Source organism: Dama dama, chromosome 19 (genome assembly GCF_033118175.1).
Source record: "Dama dama isolate Ldn47 chromosome 19, ASM3311817v1, whole genome shotgun sequence".
NCBI classification, from domain to species: Eukaryota; Metazoa; Chordata; class Mammalia; order Artiodactyla; family Cervidae; genus Dama; species Dama dama.
In genome coordinates this window covers 95233107-95255842 of record NC_083699.1, presented here as the reverse complement: position 1 = coordinate 95255842, position 22736 = coordinate 95233107, and the positions used below count along the sequence as shown (strand labels likewise).

The 22736-nt window shown below is 37.0% G+C and overlaps 1 protein-coding gene across 1 annotated transcript; it reads left to right on the top strand.

Moving 5' to 3' along the window:
• The first annotated feature begins 8062 nt into the window (after positions 1-8062).
• On the top strand, positions 8063-20013 carry LOC133074130 (olfactory receptor 4C13-like). The gene is made up of 3 exons (XM_061168065.1): positions 8063-8501; positions 19534-19747; positions 19842-20013. Exons 1-3 carry the CDS (start codon positions 8063-8065, stop codon positions 20011-20013), a joined length of 825 nt encoding a protein of 274 aa, XP_061024048.1.
• Positions 20014-22736: the final 2723 nt, after the last annotated feature.

Sequence of the window (22736 nt, the reverse complement as noted above, 5' to 3'; positions counted from 1 at the left end):
AAAATTATATTTGATTTCTTGTTCTTTCTAATAAAAGTTTTCAGTGATTATAAAAATTTAATTTAGTATTTATTTAAACTAATGTGATGTGAAAATTTTAAACTGTTCTCAAATAGTCTCGACAGAAATATAAAATTGAAATTTAGTGCTCTCATTTGAAGAAAAAAAATTGAGGATCTGAAAGCTTAAATCATTAGATCATAGAATACATAAATCAGCTTTTAATCCAAATAGTTTTACTTCACATCCTGTCATTTTTACATTACAAAGAATTCCGTAGGGCTAATACTTGCCAACAAAGGTCCATCTGGTCAAGGCTATGGTTTTTCCCGTGGTCATGTATGGATGTGAGATTTGGGCTGTGAGGAAAGCTGAGCACCAAAAAATTGATGTTTTTGAACTAAGGTGTTGGAGAAGACTCTTGAGAGTCCCTTGGACTGCAAGGAGATCCAACCAGTCCATCCAAAAGATCAGTCCTGGGTGTTCATTGGAAGGACTGATGCTGAATCTGAAACTCCAATGCTTTGGCCACCTCATGTGAAGAGTTGACTCATTAGAAAAGACCCTGATGCTGGCAGGGATTGGGGGCAGGAGGAGAAGGGGATGACAGAGGATGAGATGGCTGGATGGCATCACTGACTCGATGGGAATGAGTTTGGGTAAACTCCGGGAGTTGGTGATTGACAGGGAGGCCTGGCATGCTGCGATTCATGGGGTTGCAAAGTGACTGAACTGAGCTGAACTGAATATTTGATTACTGTATGATATATAAAAACTGTTGTGATTATATGCTATAGGAAATGAAACATTATTATGTTAACAATTATTAGTAACAATTAAATGCAGTTTTTTTTTTCCAAAAGCACACCGTAAAACATATTTGTAGAACAATTTCCCTACCATAAAGTTGGCTTTATACTTAAGTTCCTTGAATCTGGAATTCTCTTTGAAAACTGGTTTAGTAGATCATTCATAAGGGGTATATAGAAACAAAGCCAAAGTCATTAGTTCATAGTTGATCAAAGTATTTCTCACCTAAGAAACTTACCTCACTTGTAAGATTGCTATCAATTAAATTTGGATATTTTCAAAAATGAAGTCTTCTATCAAAATACAAATGTGTCTATATGTCATAGATGGGTTTGTATTTCCCTCTTTTGAAGGAGCCAACTTCCCTCTTCAGGGATACCATATGTTGGCCTGTTGAATAAAACAATGGACTTTGTGATGTAAAAATATTTAGAAAGCATATTATGGTAAGGAAAACATGATGGAAAGCTTCAGGATCAGGGGATATGATTTTTTAATTTTTTTTAAGCTTGATTCTTCATATATTATTTATTTGTGTTATTATAATATAGTTGATTTACAATGTCACATCAGTTTCAGATGTACAGCAAAGTACACACACACACACACATATATATCCTTTTCTAGATTTTTTCCCTTATAAGTTATTATAATATATTGAGTATAGATCTCTGTGTTATATAGAGAAGGTCCTTCAGGTTTTGTTATTTTTTTTTAACTTGGAAGATAATTGTTTTACAATGTTACATTGGTTTCTGTTGTAAAATAATGTGAATCAGTCATAAATAAACACATATTCCCTCCCTCTTGAGTATCCCTCCTGCTTTACCCCCATCTTACCCCTCTAAGTCATCATAGAGTACCAGGCTGAACTCCCTGTGTTATATACAGCAACTTCCTACTAGCTATCTATTCTACACATGGTAATGTATATATTTCAGTACTATTCTTTCAATTCATTCCACCTTCTCCTTCCCCCAGAGTGTCCACAAGTCTCTTCTCTACGTCTGTGAGAAGATGTGATTTTTATTTCACACCATGCCATCATCTTCTTTTACAACCTGAAGCAGTTTCCCCTAGTTCCACAAGTAGTTTACTTAGGCAAATTAGAAGATGTTTACAAGTTCTGAGATTCTGGCTCAAGATAAAATGTTTATTGCCATAAATATTATTAGATTTGCTTCTACTTCTATTAAAAGTAAAACTGGAAGAGCTGTGAAAACACAACCCACTTATCAGAATTTTTCCATATCTGGTAAACAACTTAGAAGATGTGTTCCTGGGACGAAACTTTCCTTGGATTGGACTAAGACAATATGGGTGCATGAGTGCTTTGTTATCTTGAGACTATGTCCCTCTACTTATTGAAGCTCAGGAAGCTGCCATCAGAACACTTTGTCAGTACCAGGTTTTGTGAAATCAGTCCCTGAAACTATTGTAGGTCAGACCACACCTCAGCTATTGATTAGTTCCTGATCGACTATGAAGAGATCCATATATAATTTCTCCTGTTTTCATTCAGATTTACTGTTCAAGTTTGAGATTCTATGTTGCTGTCCTTCCAGGTTTTAAACCACTCTGTCTTTGGATCGGTATCCTGGATACAGGCTTTCCTGGAACTGCAATTTCCTATAACTTCAGGAACTCCTCTTTTGAAAAGTTATTTTCATGGTAACCTTCACTTATTTAGATCTAAGTTTATTTTCTTCCCATTCGGTGCTACTCTAGGGATTTGGGTGATGTACTAGACCAGTGTCTGGATTCTAAAGTAATTTCTATCCAGCATGGTAGAATCTTAACTAGAAGCTTTATGAGCCATTTTGAATGGATTTCAATCTTTTATGAGGTTTGGAATGATGACTTTGTCAACACACGATGATTCTCTGATCTGACACTCTTCCTTTTTTTTTATTTTTTTTTTTTTTGTCTTGAATTTTTTTTTTCATTTATTTTTATTAGTTGGAGGCTAATTACTTTACAATATTGCAGCGGTTTTTGTCATATATTGACATGAATCAGCCATGGATTTACATGTATTCCCCACCCCGATCCCCCCTCCCACCTCCCTTTCTACCCGATCCCTCTGGGTCTTCCCAGTGCACCAGCCCCGAGCACTTGTCTCATGCATCCAACCTGGGTTGCTGATCTGTTTCATCATAGATAATATACATGTTTCGATGCTGTTCTCTCGAAACATCCCACCCTCACCTTCTCCCACAGAGTCCAAAAGTCTGTTCTGTACATCTGTGTCTCTTTTTCTGTTTTGCATATAGGGTTATCATTACCATCTTTCTAAATTCCATATATATGTGTTAGTATGCTGTAATGTTCTTTATCTTTCTGGCTTACTTCACTCTGTATAATGGGCTCCAGTTTCATCCATCTCATTAGAACTGATTCAAATGAATTCTTTTTAATGGCTGAGTAATATTCCATGGTGTATATGTACCACACTTCCTTATCCATTCGTCTGCTGACGGGCAGCTAAGTTGCTTCCATGTCCTGGCTATTATAAACAGTGCTGCAATGAACACTGGGGTGCACGTGTCTCTTTCAGATCTGGTTTCCTCGGTGTGTATGCCCAGAAGTGGGATTGCTGGGTCATATGGCAGTTCTATTTCCAGTTTTTTAAGAAATCTCCACACTGTTTTCCATAGCGGCTGTACTAGTTTGCATTCCCACCAACAGTGTAAGAGGGTTCCCTTTTCTCCACACCCTCTCCAGCATTTATTGCTTGTAGACTTTTGGATAGCAGCCATCCTGACTGGCGTGTAATGGTACCTCATTGTGGTTTTGATTTGCATTTCTCTGATAATGAGTGATGTGGAGCATCTTTTCATATGTTTGTTAGCCATTTGTATGTCTTCTTTGGAAAAATGTCTGTTTAGTTCTTTGGCCCATTTTTTGATTGGGTCATTTATTTTTCTGGAATTGAGCTTCAGGTGTTGCTTGTATATTTTTGAGATTAATCCTTTGTCTGTTGCTTCGTTTGCTATTATTTTCTCCCAATCTGAGGGCTGTCTTTTCACCTTGCTTATAGTTTCCTTTGTTGTTCAAAAGCTTTTAAGTTTCATTAGGTCCCATTTGCTTATTTTTGCTTTTATTTCCAATATTCTGGGAGGTGGGTTATAGAGGATCCTGCTGTGATTTATGTTGGAAACTGTTTTGCCTATGTTCTCCTCTAGGAGCTTTATAGTTTCTGTTCTTACATTTAGATCTTTAATCCATTTTGAGTTTATTTTTGTGTATGGTGTTAGAAAGTGTTCTAGTTTCATTCTTTTACAAGTGGCTGACCAGTTTTCCCAGCACCACTTGTTAAAGAGGTTATCTTTTTTCCATTGTATATCCTTGCCTCCTTTGTCAAAGATAAGGTGTCCATAGGTTCGTGGATTTATCTCTGGGCTTTCTATTCTGTTCCATTGATCTATATTTTTGTCTTTGTGCCAGTACCATACTGTCTTGATGACTGCTGACACTCTCTTTCATTCCAGAGTTGAAAAAATGTTTAAAGACATTTTCAGGATGACACTTCAACAGCATCCTTTATAGTTCCTCATTCAGACTGTCTTTGGCATCTATCATCACAATTACTGCACTATGCGCCCAGTCAAACTAGGTTCAGTCATGTGGTTTCAGTTTTCTTAAATCTCTTCTTTCATGACACATCATGCTCACAGTGACACATTCTCTGGAGCTAATCCAGAGTTATGTGCAAATTTTTTCTTATTAATATTTGTACATGTTGAGTGAGTGTGGTTCTACATTCCTGAGTTGAATTGAATGAAATTGATTTACAGTATAATTTCAAATAATGTTATTTATTTCTTTTAGTAGTTAACTGCAATAGGTTTTACAGCTGGTGGCAGCATAAGAGTATCATTACCTATTAGTTATAAATAATAATTTGGAGATCAGAGTCTTGGTCCAGGATTTAGTGACTGAGCTTCATATTTTCCCTTGGCAAATGACATTTTTATTTCCTGTCACAGTCTCTTGTTGTTAACTGTGAATATTATTGCCTACTTTTTTATTAAATAGAGATTAATTTAAAATGATAAATAAATTCATTTTTCCATCTTTGAATATAACTGGAGTGGAATTATTTTCATGGTTTTTTTATGTTATATCCAGAATTGACACAAGTTATAACTACTTTGAAAAACTACTGTAAACTTTATCAAGTATAAAGTGCCAATATTAGTAATATACGGGGTTCATAATATCACTTAAAGTACCTCTGAAAATAATTTTAAGAAGAATAAATGATAGATAAATTTAAAATGAAATACAATAAAAAATAATCAGATAGTTACCCACCTAAACGTTTAAGTTAAATAATAAATATGTAGACTCCACATTTCACTGATTTTTAAATTAAATCCCTGCATTCTGAAGTGCTCTACTTGACTTTTTGTCATAGCACTTTGTCTTTATGTAAACCTAAGGAGGAGATTAAAATTAAAGATGAGTGCTATAAAAGTTATCTTCTAAAGTTCATTTAAATGAAATATTTGGGTTGCTGGCAAAATTTGTTAATGATGGTGAAATACCCTTGGGGTCCAATTAGCCACAGTTAAGAAACTTTACAGATTTTGCCTACAAACAGGATACCTATGGCACCTTTAAGACTCAAAAGGAAGATCTTATGCAAAGATACCATTTACAAATCAACAAAGACACTTTCTGTAGCTGAGCTAGTTGACATTTTAACTTTACAACTTACCTCATTTTTGGTAAACTAACAGTTGCCTGAAGCCCTGGTCATGGACGTATGTCCGACACGTTCATAGGTGAGATTTTTTTTTTTTTTTTCATGAAATCGTATAATCATAGACCCTCAGGTTTAAAAATGATCTTACACATTATATAATCATCCCTCATCCTCACTGATGTGAGATTTAAATCTTTCCTTCAGTAAACTTCCAGAACATTAGGCTCAACTACAATGCTACCAACTTAGAAGTAAAAATGTGTATTTATTCTCAGTGATGCATATTTATATTACTTAAAAGAATAATTAGTTAGTATAATTTTATATTTCAACTTTGCATCCAAAATTTCCCCACTTAATGATACATCAGAATTTTCCAAATATATTGCACAACTTTTTAAAACACCATTTCTCCAATGATAATCATTCCTTTAACACAGCTAAATTTTTCACAGCTCTTAATAAATGTAAATAATGAATTTTCCCTTTCAAAAATATTTTCCCTTAGAATTTATTTTTAGGAAGAATATTGTGGTGCCAAAGAAAAATGGAAAAGTAATTTCTATTTCTTCAGAGTTATTTCTAAAACAATTAGACATAACTATGTCTAATTCTGCTTTATGTATTGATATACTCTTATCTTTTTTGATCATTTCTGGGATCCCAATTCAAAATAAGGGAATATAATGAAGCTTCAGCACTTTGTTTCCACTTAAGCATAAATTTTTCATTTTGGATAATTTAAAAATAAAATTCTTTATCCTTGAAAGGAAAATAATTTTTTTTTTCAGAATACATTGTATTATATTTATGGTTTCTCTTCTCTTTTCTTTGGGAAATGTATATCCCCAATTTTTCATTGTTAGTAATGCAGTATCCTTGAACCAGGAATGATAGCTAGTATGGAAAGACTGGAGAAGAAGGCATAAGAATGCATTTGGCAAAAACATAAAGGAGTGGGAAGGTCATTCCTATCAAGGTAGGATGAGCTGCTGTTGTTTGGTAATAAAATATCAGGCATTATAGGCAATTAACAAGGATTCTTTTTACTACTCTCTGTAAACATACATACATTTAAATGCAGATTAAGTACCCCATAAATATCTGTTGGGGGCTTTTCTAGTGGCTGAGGTGGTATTTGTTGACTGAATTAACCTGCAATAAGTATTTATTAGTATGCAACAAATTTGATATACTTGTGTTAGTCTGTGTATATACATATAGTGCATTATCTGTCTCTTTATCTTTCCTGGCAAGCTATTTCAGTTAGTTCTCCACATTGAAATTTTCATTTTAAAACTTTGAAAATAAGGATTTCTTTTCCCTAACAGATCCTTATGTATTGAACACCTATGCAAGAGTTTTTTTTTTTAATCTATGTCTACTGAATCTGTAATATGCTTTATATTTTTACAACAATATAACAATGTTAATTGTATGTGGATCAAAGTTTTAAAGAATAAAAAATCAATTAATAAATGCCATAATCATTTTCACATTCACCCCAGAAAGAGTATCAGAAATTATTAAATTGGAATGCAGCTTCCTTTCAAAAGCTTGTTTCTCATCAAGTAATAATAAACAGAGCTGGAGAATGAGAACACTTAAATTTCTCCTAAGTTTATGGTTAGGACAAACAGTTGTATACTTATCCATGGAAAAAGGCAATTCACCAAGCATTTAGTCATCATCTAATAGGTTTCAAGCACTACAGATATTATGCCAGGTACTATGATAAGTGAGGAAACACAGTTGAATGCTATATGTGTTCTGATAGGTAGCAGAAAGGATGTGTTGTCAAAGACTTTTATATATGTATGTATATATATAATCCATAACATGCCTGCTTATGATAGATATTTATTGATGACGTCTTTCCACAGTAAGCTGAGGGTTCAAATGCAAATTCTAATGGAAGAGAGAATAACTCTTATATCTGAGGGGTAACTCTAGGCTTACAGGATTAATCTGAGAATTGAAAATTGTAAATTGACTAGAAGGAAGGCTCAAAAGTATGGAGCACTAAGATGCCTTATCAGACTCACATGGAATTGGAGCCAGGAGAAGAATCCAGATCCCATGTAGATAGCCCAATGTTTTCTTGGTAAGTTAAAAGTTGACCGATAGATGTTTACAGGTGAGAGAGACTAGATGTCTGAAGAGGTAGAAAGCATCGTGGAGGAAGAATTAAAAAAGAATAATATTAAAGCAACTACGGGGCAAAACTACCAAGGACATGCTCCACAGTCACTGTAACTGCTCTGTTTTTGTTCTAAGGCATTCAGACAATAACTCTTTTCTGATTAACAAGTATCATGCTTTATCTTTGTAGGCAATTCAGGCCCCAGGAAGGTGGGAGCTCATAAATGAATCTCATGGCTCCCAACAATGTGACTGAATTTTGTTCTTTTGGGACTCACACAGAATCCACACTTGAAGAAAATACTCTTCATTGTCTTTTTGTTCATTTTCCTGTTCACTGTGCTGGCCAATCTATTTATTATCATTACCATCTCACTCAGCCCCACACTTTCTGCCCCCATGTACTTCTTTCTCATTCATTTGTCCTTCATAGATGGCATCTTCAGCTCTGTCACCACCCCCAAAATGATCATTGACCTGCTGTACCAGAGGAGAACCATCTCCTGGGGTGGCTGCCTGACTCAACTCTTTCTGGAGCACTTCCTGGCAGCATCAGAAGTCACTGTTCTCATATCCATGGCCTATGACCGCTACAAGGCCATCTGCAAGCCTCTGCACTACACGACCATCGTGAGACAGGGGCTCAGCAAGCTCCTGGTGGCGGTGGCCTGGATCAGAGGGATCTTACATGCCACCATGCAGATGTTATTCACTGTGGACTTGACCTTCTGTGGCCCCAATATTATTAACCACTTCATGAGTGATTTCTTTTCACTGTTGGAAATTGCATGCAGCAACACTTACAGGCTGGGAATGGTAGAGGCCACTAACAGTGGGGGTATGTGTTTACTTATTTTTTTTAAAGCTGCTCATCTCCTACATAGTCATCCTGAGCTCACTGAAATCCCAAGGTTCTGAAGGATGGTGCAAAGACCTCTCTACACGTGGCTCCCACTTTACAGTAGTATTGCTCTATTTTATCCCTTGTATTTTTATTTATACCCGTCCAGTGATCAGTTACCCTGAAGACAAGTTGGTGAGTGTGTTCTTTGCAATTCTCATTCCCATGTTAAATCCTATCATTTACACAGTGAAAAACACAGAGGTGAAAAATGCTGTGAGGAGTTTGTTGAAGAGGAGAGTAGTGTAGCTGTTCATGACGCCAATTAGAGGATGATTTATATGCATTGATAACCTTGAACCTATTGTAAATTATGATAGAAAATAAAATACTTTGCAGAACATTGACAGAAAAAAAGGTTCTGAAACTAATATTTGTTGATAATTTAGTAAAGGCTAGACATATCTTAGGCATTTTTATAAGTTTTAATAAACTTTCTAGAGACTAACACACATACAGAGAGACTTCAATACTAATGTTCATAGCCACAAGATAAATAATAAAGAAAATGTAAGCCATTAGTTTGATGACTGTAGAGTTTATTATTCTCAACTGTCACTGCTACTTTACTAAATTTTCTATATATCCTACTTTGATAAAATTGACTTTTCTATAGACCATTGATCTCTGAACTTTTTCTATTTTTGCTTAGCTTGTGGTAAAGCAAATAAGGGATAAAAATTGCATGATAGATACCAAGGTAAGGGGCAGTTGAATGAGGGAATCACAGCTGAATTTTTTTCTGCACTATGAAATCATCAGAATCAAAAGAGAGACACTCACAGTAGGAGGAATGAATAATTCACAATCTACAATTATTTTTTGGCACAAACATTATATAGGAAGTTTTAAATTAACCTTAATTGTCTCTCATTTTCTTAAATATCCTCATGGTTCACACTTTTCTTGAATATAACAGAAATATTTTCATCTCCATAACAAGATTTGAGGAACCATTTGAAACAAGAAGAGTAAACACCTCTTATAAATTGCAACAAAAAAAGCATATGGTTATATTCCAAAGAATTCCAGAAAAACATCTACTCTTGCTTCATTGACTATGCTAAAGCCTTTGACTGTGTGGATCACAACAAACTGGAAAATTCTTAAAGAAATGGAAATACCAAACCACCTTACCTGCATCCTGAGAAATCTTATGCAGGTAAGAAGCAACAGTTAGAATTGGACATGGAACAATGGACAGGTTCCAAATTGAGAAAGGAGTAGATCAAGGCTATATATTGTCACCCTGCTTATCTAACTTATATGCAGAGTACATCATGCCAAATGCTGGGCTGGATGAAGCACAAGCTGGAATCAAGATTTCTGGGAGAAATATCAATAACCTCAGATATGCAAGGTGACACCACCCTTATGGCAGAAAGTGAAGAAAAACTAAAGAGCTTCTTGAAGAAAGTGAAAGAGGAGAGTGAAAAAAAGCTGGCTTAAAACTCAACATTCAAAAAACTAAGATCACATTCATCCATCTGCAGTCCTTGTGGTTGCAAAGAGTCAGACACGACTGAGTGACTGAACTGAACTGAACAAGAGTATAGAATACTGCTGTGGTTTTGTCTGTGGGAAAAGTAGCTCCAAGTTACAGATGCATAACAATACAGGGCAAGAGAACAAGATAACAACTGTGATGTGGAAACTACAGGTAGACAGGGCTTTCTTCATCTTACCCATTGCTAACAAGATCATGCTTTTCATTTATTTATTTACTTGATTGTTACCCACCTACTCCCACACCCTGGAATTTTAGTCCCACATAGATACAATCCACCTTAGTATTATTAAACCTTATATACTCAGTTTCCATAACTCTCTAACCCACTGTAGACACTAAACAGAACTTTCCAGATCAATTATACAAGTCTAAATTTCCTAAGGTGAATTAACCACACAGCCATTTTTTCTTTTCCCCAATAGTAAATGTTAATTCTATAGGATAACAATGGGGAAACCCCTGTGGAAATAACACCTATTTAGATCTTCAAAGTGCTGTGTTTGTGTGTGTTAGTTGCTCAGTCCTATCTCACTCTTTGTTACTCCGTGGGCTATAGCTCACCTGGCTCCTCTGTACATGGAATTCTCCAGGCAAGAATACTGGAGTGGGTTGTCATTCCCTTCTCCAGGGGAACTTCTCAATCCAGGGATGGAACCCGCATTTCCTGTGTTTCCTGTTATTTACCAGTGAGCCATTGGTGAAGTGCAGTGAAGTGAAAATCGCTCAGTCGTGTCCAACTCTTTGTGACCCCATGTGAGCCCTGCATAAACTATTTGTATATTCTGGAGATAAATCCCTTGTCATTCACTTCAATTGCAAATATTTTCTCCCATTCTGTAGCCTGTCTTTTTGTTTTGTTTATGGTTTATTTTGTTGTGCCAAATCTTTTTTAAGTTTAATTAGGTCCCATTTGTTAATTTCTCTTTTTCTAGAAGGAAAATTATGACCAACCTAGATAGCATGTTTAAAAGCAGAGACATTACTTTGCCAACAAAGGTCCATCTAGTCAAGGCTATGGTTTTTCCAGTAGTCATGTATGGATGTGAGAGTTGGACTCTAAAGAAAGCTGAGTGCCGGAGAATTGATGCTTTTCAACTGTGGTGTTGGAGAAGACTCTTGAGAGTCCCTGGGACTGTAAGAAGATCCAACCAGTCCATCCTAAAGGAGATCAGCCCTGGGTGTTCATTGGAAGGACTGATGTTGAAGCTGAAACTCCAATACTTTGGCCACCTCATGTGAAGAGCTGACTCATTGGAAAAGACCCTAATGCTGGGAAGGACTGAGACGGGAGGAGGAGGGGACAACAGAGGAGGAGATGACTGGATGGCATCACTGACTCAATGGACATGGGTTTGGGTAGACTCCAGGAGTTGGTGATGGACAGAGAGGCCTGGCGTGCTGTGATTCATGGGGTCACAAAGAGTCGGACATGACTGAGCAACTGAACTGAACTTTCTCTAGAAGATGAATCCCAGAAAATGCTGCAATTTATATCAAAGAATATCCTGCCTATGTTTTGCTCTAGGAGTTGTATAGTGTCTTGTATAATATTCAGGTCTTTAATTCATTTTAAGTTGGTTTATGTGTATGGTGTTAAAAGAGTTCTAATCTCATTCTTTGAATGTAGCTGTCCATTTTTCCCAGAACCACTTATTGAAGAGACATTCTTTTCTCCACTGTATATTCTTGCCTCCTAGAGGCAGCCTTGCACAACTTAGTAAACAGAATCGCCCTAGTACCATGCATTACTGTGTGGTCAAATTATGGAAAAAATAACTCCAGTTGGCCACTGTGTTTGGCAAAAAGATATTTGTGAGAAGTAACAAGATTTGCAGTGTTGGAACCAGAGAAGATTTCGTTTATCAAGAGTTATATAATAATGTAGGATGGCATGATGTTCTCTACCTGCATTGAGGTATGTTGCAGGTATCCCCAACTTTCTGAAAGTTCATCTTAGTCACTTCACTTTTATGATGACCTACATTAGTACTTAATTTTACTCACAGGAAACATGAAGAGGATTTTTGCTTTTACAAAGAAAAAAATGTCAAAATGTCTTCCTCACAGTTTACCTTCAACAGTTTAAATCAAATTATTTTTACACTGCAGATTCAAACACTATTTATCTCATTGACTTTTAGGAGAAGCATATCTATTTCCCTATATTTTTAATAAGAATCATAAATAATCAGAAGACAGTTGGTCCTCAGGGGAGATTTATGATGATGAGTGTGAAGGAACAACTGAAGAAGGTTTAAACTCACAAACCAGCAAGATAATGTCATACAGCCTACACTTCCTTCTTTGGTTCTGATACCTTCTGAGTTTTCTGCTGACAGTTTATAATGTGTACTGCATTGATCTTCTCATGCCACCACTAAGCCTCTAGTATAGCCCCAAACACACAACCATTGACCTCAGTTTCCCTCTTCAAATCTTCCCTTTGGTCTTAGAATAGAAGCAACACTTACTGAAGACTTCCCCCATCCTTACCCTTGGGTTACTTTCATATCCTCTCTAACAGTCACAAAGAAAGGAAACACATATAATTTAGACCAGATATTGTTGAAATGTTTTGTTCTCACCAGCAATTGCAAACTTGACCATTCTAATGAATTAAGTGCTGATAATATCATCTTTTAGGCCTAGACCATGTGTGAAGAGGTCCTGTTTCTTTTGAATTTGAGACAGTCATGTAAAATTTATTAAAAACCCTGTCACCCCCGTAAAGTATGTTCAAATTATAGAAGAAATAGCTCCAGTTGATCACTGGGTTTTAGGAAGTGACTTTTGTGAGAAGTACAATGAGTTGGAGTGTTGTAGCCAGAAAAGTTTTGATGTATGTGTTATGCCGGGGTCCAGTCCCAGCAGGATCCAGGGGAACCCTCAGGATGAATGGCGTCGGCGAATGAGAGAGAGAGTGAGACAAAGCTCGGGGCTAAGTCTGAAGTTTATTTTTGCACGGCCCCTTTATACCCTTAACAACATCTTTTGGGGGGAAGTGCATATTGCTTACACACAGGGCATCTCAAAACATTACAGCAACTTGACCTTCAACAGAAACAGGATGTCACCCACATACTTTTTCATTCACAAGAGTCTTTCTTATCATTTGGCCTTCAGGCTTGCTAACATTTTATGGCTTGCACCTGGTGTGACTTAAGCAACTTTAGTAGCCGACCCTGTTTTTCTTATAATTAATCTATTTTCTTTTTAATAAGCATCATCTCTATGGGAACTAGATAGGATTACATTTTTTACAGAACAGAAATGCGAAGGACTGCAAAAACAGCAGATATGGCATAAAACAGGCTCTTAGTCTAAAAGTTAACTACCTGCAAGAAGTCGCCAGCTAATCTCTATCTAAAGTATTTTCTATTAGGCACATTTGTGGCTATCATATTTGTGGAGCTTTTCTCACCCCATGAAGGGACCTACACTTAATAGTTTCTTTTGTTAGCGTACTGTGCTTAGGATGTTTAGAACAATCAAGAGCATTTTTTGCAATGAGAGCACATATTTATCACCCAAGCCAGAATGCCAGCAAAAGGGTTTGAATTGAAGCATTTCCTTCATCCCTGGCCCCTTCATAGGGTACCAGCGTCCAGGAGATTTATTAATTAGGGTTTTAAGTTGGTCTGTTTTCAGTGAAAGAGGAGCAGGAGAGCTTTCCACAGGCAACACAAGAATCCGCAGCAGGGTAAACAAGAACAACAGCAGAAAGCGGGGGAGGATACAGGATGGGGTAGAGGCTGAGGCCAACCTGGAGGGTCCCTTATCCTAGACGGCCTTGCCTGTCGGGTTTTTTAACTCGTGACCTCGTCATGTATGGGGTCCCGGACGGCCTTGCCTGCTCGGTATTTTCTTCATGACCTCGTCAGAGGCGGGACCCCCCATAACAGCTCCCGGCAGTGTTACTAACAGTGTAGGTTGACCTGGTATTCTCCACGTTCATGGAGAAATATTGAAGGTATTTCCCACTTTCTGAAAGTTTATCTTAGTTAAATTGATTTCACTTAACTTCACTAATGGAAAGAAATCTCAAGTATCGTTGCTTTTACCCTCTTTCCCCCCAAATTTTCATGCATCCATTATCATATAAATGCTAATACATTTTTGCATTGTTTTTCCGGTTTGTATTGAATTACATCAATTTACAATTTGTGTTCATTGAAGTGTAAAACAAAGTGATTCAGATATACATATATGCATCCCTGGTGGCTCAGTAGTAAAGAATCTGCCTGTATCAGGAGAAAGGGGTTCAATTCTTCAGTTGGGAAGATCCTCTGAAGAAGAAAATGTCAACCTTCTCCAGTAATCTTGCCTGGGAAATCCCATGGACAGAGGAACCTCACAGGCTATAGTCTGTGGGGTCCCAAAGGGGTCTGACATGACTGAATGAGTAAAAAGCAACAAACTATATATATATATATAATTTTTTGGATTTTTTCCGTTATAGGTATCTATTGCAATGCTAATGTTGGTCTTTTGTAAAAGTGAAGTGACATAACTTGAACCTTCAAAAAGGCAATAAGGAACAAACTTACACTGCTAAAATATATTGCCACAATGTAGAAGATTACAACGCACTGACAAGACAAGAGACATTGTGAGACAAGATTACAAAACATTGACACCATCTCTTTGAAAGACAAAGCGAGTCATTAAGACTGCAGATAATTTCCTCATCTATAGGCTAAAATATATCACAGACAGTTCTGTTTCATCTGAAAGAAAGGAAGTTGTACCTGACACACTTTGTGGGGGAAGCACGTGTGATGTGACACAAGTAAATTAGTAAACCTCTCTTGGCCTTAATTTGCTTCTCTGTAAAATGGGGGCAGTGATAATAGAACAACTAGTTTAATAGGGTAGGTAAATCAACTGAAGTCAATGTGCCTATTAGATAATAGGGGGTTCATGTGATATAAATCTATGTATTAGACCTAAAAAGCAACAGCTTTGGAACCTAGTAGTAGTAGCTCAGTTGTTCAATCATGTCCGACTCTTCATGGCCCCATGGACTGCAGCATGCCAGGCTTCCCTGTCCATCACCATCTCCCGGAGTTTGCTCAGTCTCATGTCCATCGAGTTGGTGATGCCATCCAACCAACTCATCCTCTGCTGTCCCCTTCTCCTCCTGCCTTCAATCTTTCCCAGCATCAGGGTCTTTTCAAATGAGTCAGCTCTTCGGCTCAGGTGGCCAAAGTATTGGAGTTGCAACTGCAGCATCAGTCCTTCCAATGAGTATTCAGGACTGATTTCCTGCAGGATGGACTGTTTGGATTTTCTTGCAGTCCATGAGAACTAAAAGAATCTTCTCCAACACCATAGTTCAAAATCATCAATTCTTCAGTGTTCAGCTTTCTTTATGCTCCAACTTTCATGTCCATACATGACTAGTGGAAAAACCATAGCTTTTTTACTAGATGGAACTTTGTTGGAAAAGTGATGTCTCTGCTTTTTAATAGTCTGGCTAGATTTGTCATAGTTTTTCTTCCAAGGAGCAAACATCTTTTAATTTCATGGCTGCAGTCACCATCTGCAGTGATTTTGGGAGCCCAAGAAAATAAAGTCTGTTACTGTTTCCATTGTTTCCTCATCTATTTGCCATGAAGTGGCGGGACTGGTTGCCATCTCCCATGTTAATCCCTGTTACTTACACAGTAAGGAAGCCAGAGGGCAAACATGCCATTATAATATTGTTAAGCAGGAATGCAATTTCAGATAAGAAATGACCAATTATGAATATTTTATTTCTATCATGGTTTTTACATTTCCTATATTTTTACTAGAAATTTTATCCCATACCTCTTTCCTGACCATAGCAGCAACTCTGTAAGATAAGAGTTACTATGATTATTCCCATTTCACAGATGAAAAACAATGAAGTTCAAAGAAGTGCAATGACCTGCCTGATATCAGAGACACAGTTAATAATAAGATCTGAATTATTCTAAATCCAAACATGATGCTCTTTCAACCATTTCAAAGGATATCAGAGAAAAAAGCATTTCATCAGAACCTCTCTTGTTTTGTAGTAATTTTAAATTTTCCTTTGTAATTACACATTTTTATAATGTGCTTGCATATGTAGGCAGTTGTTTCTAAGAAAACTGCATGGCCTACTGGAATCTAGGATGATGTGGAACATAATATAGAAAGAAAATGCTTGCCATTTCTCTCTTTGCACATATCTGATATATCTAACATTAAAAAATAATATTGTATTTCTTGATACAATAGATAGAGAAGATAGAGAATATTTTTATCACTTTCAAATTCCCCAATGCCCCATTTCAAGTTGTTCCCCTCCCTCCCCTGCCCCCAGGCACCTCTGTTCTGCTTTTGGTCACAATGGATTCGTCTTGGCTTTTTTAGACCTTCTCACAGATAAAATCAGACAGAATGTGCTCTGTCTTATAGTTGGCTTCTTGCTCTCAGCGTACTGTTTTTGAGATGTGTCTAGGTTTTGGTGTGGATCAGTAGAGTGTTCATTTTTATTGCTGAGTATTATTTTTAATCATAATGCTAAACTATACTTTGTTATTCACTCCTCTTTTGATGAACATTTGCATTGTTTACAGTTTTCTACTTATTATGAATAAAATTGTCTTATTAAGCAAAAATAAATAAATAAATAATAATAATATTGTATTTCTTGATCTGTTGGGTGAAAAGTGTCAGTAATTAGAAAAATTAGTTATACAGTATTTAAACTGATGTGAAAGCATTAAAGTATTTTCAAATGGTTAGAACAATATTAAATATAAAATTTGATATTCTTATTTTACTGAATAAGTGAAAGATCTTAAAGATTAAATAATTAGATCATAGAACATGTAAGTCAGCTTTGAACCCAAATATTCTTATTGCACAAACTGTGATCTTCACATCATATAGAATTCTTTGGGGTTGTATTTCATTATATTTGCTACATAAAATGTGTTCTGATTATACGCCATAAGAGATGATACTTTATTAGACTAATAGTTATTAGTCCGTGTAAATGCAGATATTTTTCAAAAGTAAATTTATAAAACAATTTCACTATTAGAAATTTGGCCTTGTACATAGCTCCTTGAATCTGGAATCCTCTTTGAAAAGTGCTTTAGGAGATCATATATATATATATGCCATTTGGTGGCTCAGATGGTAAAGAATCTACTTGCAATGCAGGAGACCAGAATCAGTCTCTGGGTCAGGAAGATTCCCTGCAGAAGGCTACCCACTCTAGTATGCTTGCCTGGAGAATTCCATGGACAGAGAAGCCTTGTGGTCTATACTCCATGGGATCACCAAGGAGTCAGGCATGACTTAGCAACTAACATTCACTTTTCACTTCATATATATATGACACTTCATATATATATATACTATCACTTCATATATACATTTATATTTATATGTTGAAATTGAAATGTTAGCCACTTAGTTGCATCCAAACCTTTGTGACCCCACGGACTGTACAGCCTGCCAGGCTCCTCTATCCATGGAATTTTCCAGGCAAGAACATTGGAGTGGATTGCCATTCCCTTCTCCAGGGGATCTTCCCAACCCAGGGATCGAACCTGGGTTTCTAGCATTGTAAGCAGAATCTTTACAGTCTGAGCCATAGGTGGTATAAGGAATCATTACTCCATGGTTGATTGAAAAAATATATATTTCTCAGCTAAACAAGTGTCTAACTTATGAAAATTTCCTGTGAATTAATTTTGGCTCTTTTTATAAGTGAAGCCTGCTATCAAAATGCAAATGTGTATATAGGTCATAAATATGTTTATAGTTTCTTCTTTTGACATACTGTTCCAACCTCCCACTTCCTGGGTACCATGTGCTTTACTGAAGAAATCAATGGACCCTATGATGTAATGATATTTAGCAAACATATTATTGTTATGAAAATGTGGAGAGTGAGACCACTAACTTTAGGATCCGGAGACAGGCGTTTTCTTTCACACTATGCCATCATCCTCTGTGACCTTCAACAGCTTCTCCATTTTTACAAGTATTTTATTTTGGTAAGTTGAAAGGTGTTTCCAAGTTCCGTGATTCTTAGAAATATGTTTATTGCCATGAATATTGTTGTATTTGTTTCTACCTCAGCTAGAAGAAAATTGGAGACAGTACAAGATGACTTTTTAAATAAATATTTATTCATATTTCTCATTTACTGCAAAGTAGTGATAAACATGGCAGGAGAAGAACACTTGAACTCCTCCTAGGTTTACAGTCTAGGGAAACAGTCATATTTTACCCATGGCAAATAGCAATTCACCAAGAATTTACTCATTGCCTGATAAGTTTCGGACCCTACAGACATCATGCCGAGCTGTGGTGAGAGAGGACATACAGTTGAATTGCTTCTGTGTTCTGGCTGGTACCAGGGATAAAGTGGACTCAGTGACATATGAAGTATGAAAGTGAAAGTCAGTCAGGTCTTTGTGACTCTTTGCAACTCATAGACTAGAGCCCACCAGGCCCCTCTGTCCATGGAATTCTCCAGGCAAGAATATTGGAGTGGGTTGCCATTCCCTTCTACAGGGGATTTTCTGAACCCAGGGACTGAACCATGGTCACCTGCATTATGAACGTATTCACAGTCGAACAATAATTCTAGCCCGAGGCTTACAGACTTTCCTTCCACTAATAGCCACCTGATGAATGGTAGGCAAATTCTTTACCATGCGAGCTACCAGGGAAGCCCTTCAATGAAGTATACATTTACCTAAACTTCCTGCTGATGATAGATATTTTTAATGGTATATTTCTTTCCCTGTTCGAGCTGAGGGTTCATGTGAAAATTCTCATGGAGGAGAAAATAACTCTTACCTATGTGCAATACTTCTTAACTTACAAAATACATCTGAGAATTATAATTTGTAAGCTGACAGACAGAGGAGGCCTCAGAAGAATGAGTAGTGAAATGACTTTGAGAAATCACTTGGAGATGGAACAAGCAGAAGAATTCGGATCTCAAGTAGATATCCCATCTCAGTCTAATGTACATCAAATGTTGTCCTATTGGTGTTTTACAGGTGACTGGCACTAGGTGTCTGAAGAGACTGAAAGCATCATGGGAAAAATAAGAAAGACTGGAAACAAGTAATGAGCCAAAAGTGCCCAAGGACATAAAGTCATCATTCTGTTTTTGTTCTAAGAATTTTTGTACTAAGCTTCATGCTTAATCAGTATCATTTTTCACTTCTTTATAGATAATTCAGGATCCAAGCAGGTGTTACCTTCTAAATGGATGTCTGCAAGCCTCCCAACAATGGGATTGAATTTATTCTCTTAGGACTCACACAGAATTCACACTTGGAGAAAATACTCTTAATAGTCTTTTTGTTCATTTTCTTTTTACCATGCTGGCCAATCTGTTAATTGTCATTACTCTTACCTTCAGTCCCACACTTCCTACTCCCATGTACTTCTTTCTCACTCACTGTTCCTTAATAGATGTCTCTTTGACCTCAGTCACCACCTCCAAATTAATTACTGACCTGCTGTACCAGAAAAGAATCATATCCTGGGGTGGCTGCCTGACTCAGATCTCTTTGGAACACTTCCTGGGAGGATCAGACATCGTCATCATCATCATCATGGCCTATGACCGCTATGTCACCATCTGTAAGCCTCTGCCCTTACACGACCATTATGCGACAGGAGCTCTGTCAGCTCCTGGTCGTGGTGGCCTGGATGCGGGGGATCCTGCATGCCATGGTGCAGATTCTTTTCATTCCCACTTTAACCTTCTGTGGTTCCAGTGACATTGACCACTTGGTGTGTGATTTCTTCTCACTGTTGAAACTGGCCTACAGGCTTGGAACTCTGGTGGCGGCTAACAACGGGGCCATGTGCAAGCTTATTTTTTCCATGCTCCTCATCTCCTACAGAGTCATCCTGGGCTCCCTGAAGTCCTATGGCTCTGAGGAATAGTGCAAAGCCCTCTCTAAATGTGGCTCCCACTTTACAGTAGTGGTGCCCATTTTTAGTCCCTGTGTATTCACCTACCTGAGTCCTATGACCACTTAGTCTGTGGACAAGTTTGTGGTTATGTTGTCTGCAATCCTCACTCCCATGTTAAATCCTATCATTTACACAGTGAGAAACACAGAGGTGAAAGTGCCACAAGGAGTTTGTTGAAGAGACAAGTGACTTAGGCTGTTTATGGTGTGAAGAAAGTATTTATATTCAAGAGAGGATTATATCTGTAGTAAAGTGTGAAAGAAACCTAAAAAAAAATTGCAGATCATTAAAAAAGAAAGAAAGAAAGAAAAACCCAGGTACTGGCATTTGTTGGTTATTGAATGTGGGTAGGCATTTTGATAACTTTAATGGTTATGCTAATGTCTCTATGACAATGGAAAGAACAACTATAAACCTTTAGTTTGATATTTGTAGAGTAAGTTTTTTTCCAGAATTTTACTGTTATTTTTTTCAGATTTTTTCATGTATGTTACTTTGATGAAATTTCCATATGACCTTGATCTCAGAACTTTTCTCATTTTTGCTTTAGTCTGTTGTAAATCAAACAAGGAATAGAAATTCTTAGGTAGATACATGGGAAAGGGACAGTTGAGTGAAAGAATAACGACCAGTATTTTTTCTGTACTATGAATATGCCAAAAGCAAAATGAGTGACACCAACAAAAGGAAGAAAGAATAATTCACAATGTAATTTTCTTCCTAAGAGAAAAAAAAGAAAGCAAAAATTTTGAAATTACTCAATTTTGTCTCTTTTCCAAAATATCTCTATACCTCACAATTTCCTTGAATATTGAAGAAATGTTTTCATTTTTCACACCATGATTGAGGAATCATTTGGAACAACAGTAAAAATATTCTACAAATCTCAAGAGAAAGTCACAAGATTAGTATCCAAAGATATTGCCCTGTAGGTATGATACATGTATTCACATTATATGAACCCCCTTTTATATCTGTCAGGCATTCTTCTCAATTGATTTATCCACATGCTAAACTGATACTAAAATGATACCAGTGTCATTATCCCCATTTTACAGAGAAACACTTTGAAGCCAAGAGAGGTTTACTAGTTTATTTGCCTAGGATCACATCTGAGGAACTATTATACTAGAATAAAGTTCCGTTACAAACTTCCAGCCTAGGGCTAATTCATGTTGATGTATGACAGAAATCAAATTAATATGTTAAAGCAATAGCCATTTCTCACATATAGCAATATATTTTAGCAGTACAAGTTTATTCCTTTTTTGAAAGTTCAAGTTATGTTATTTCACTTTTACAAAAGAACAACATGAGTATGTTAAAGGCAACCTATAATGGAAAAGAATCTCAAATAGAATCAGTTCAGTTCAGTTCAGTCGCTCAGTCATGTCCGACTCTCTGTGATGCCATGGACTGCAGCACACCTGGCCTCCCCATCCATCACCAACTCCTGGAGTTTACTCAAACTCATATTCATTGAGTCGGTGATGCCATCCAATCATCTCATCCGCTGTCGTCCTCTTCCCTTTCTGCCCTCAATCTTTCCCAGAATCAGGGTCTGTTCAAATGAGTCAGCTCTTCGCATCAGGTGGCCAAAGTATTGGAGCTTCAGCATCTGTCCTTCCAGTGAACACCCAGGACTGATTTTTAGCATGGACTGGTTGGATCCCCTTGCAGTCCAAGGGATTCTCAAGAGTCTTCTCAACACCACAGTTCAAAAGCATCAATTCTTCAGCACTTAGCTTTCTTTATAGTCTAACTCTCACATCCATACATGACCACTGGGAAAACCATAGTTTTGACTAGCTGGACATTTGTTGGCAAAGTAATGTCGCTGCTTTTTAATATGCTGTCTATGTTGGTCATAACTTTCCTTCCAAGGAGGAAGTGTCTTAATTTCATGGCTGCAGTGATTTTGGAGCCCCCAAAAATAAAGTCTGACACTGTTTCCACTGTTGCCCCATTTATTTGCCACGAAGTGATGGGACCAGATGCCATAATCTTAGTTTTCTGAATGTTGAGCTTTAAGCCAAACTTTTTTACTCTCCTCTTTCACTTTCATCAAGAGGCTCTTTAGTTCTTCACTTTCTGCCATAATGACAGTGTCATCTGCATATCTGAGGTTATTGATATTTCTCCCAGCAATCTTGATTCCAGCTTGTGCTTCATCTGGCCCAGCATTTCTCATGATGTACTCTGCATAAATTAAATAAGCAGAGTAACAATATACAGCCTTGACATACTCCTTTTCCTATTTGGAACCAGTCTTTTGTTCCATGTCCAGTTCTAACTGTTGCTTCCTGATCTTCATTCAGATTTCTCAAGAGGCAGGTCAGGTGGTCTGGTATTCCCATCTGTTTCAGAATTTTCCACAGTTTCTTGTGATCTACACAGTCAAAGGCTTTGGCATAGTCAATAAAGCAGAAATAGATGTTTTTTTCTGGAACTCTCTTGCTTTTTTGATGATCCAGCAAATGTTGGTAATTTGATCTCTGGTTCCTCTTCCTTTCCTAAATCCAGCTGGTACATCTGGAAATTCACAGTTCATGTACTGTTGAAGCCTGGCTTGGAGAATTTTGAGCATTACTTTGCTATTGTGTGAGATGAGTGCAATTGTGCATTAGTTTGAGCATTCTTTGGGATTGTCTTTCTTTGTGATTGGAAAGAAAACTGACCTTTCCCAGTCCTGT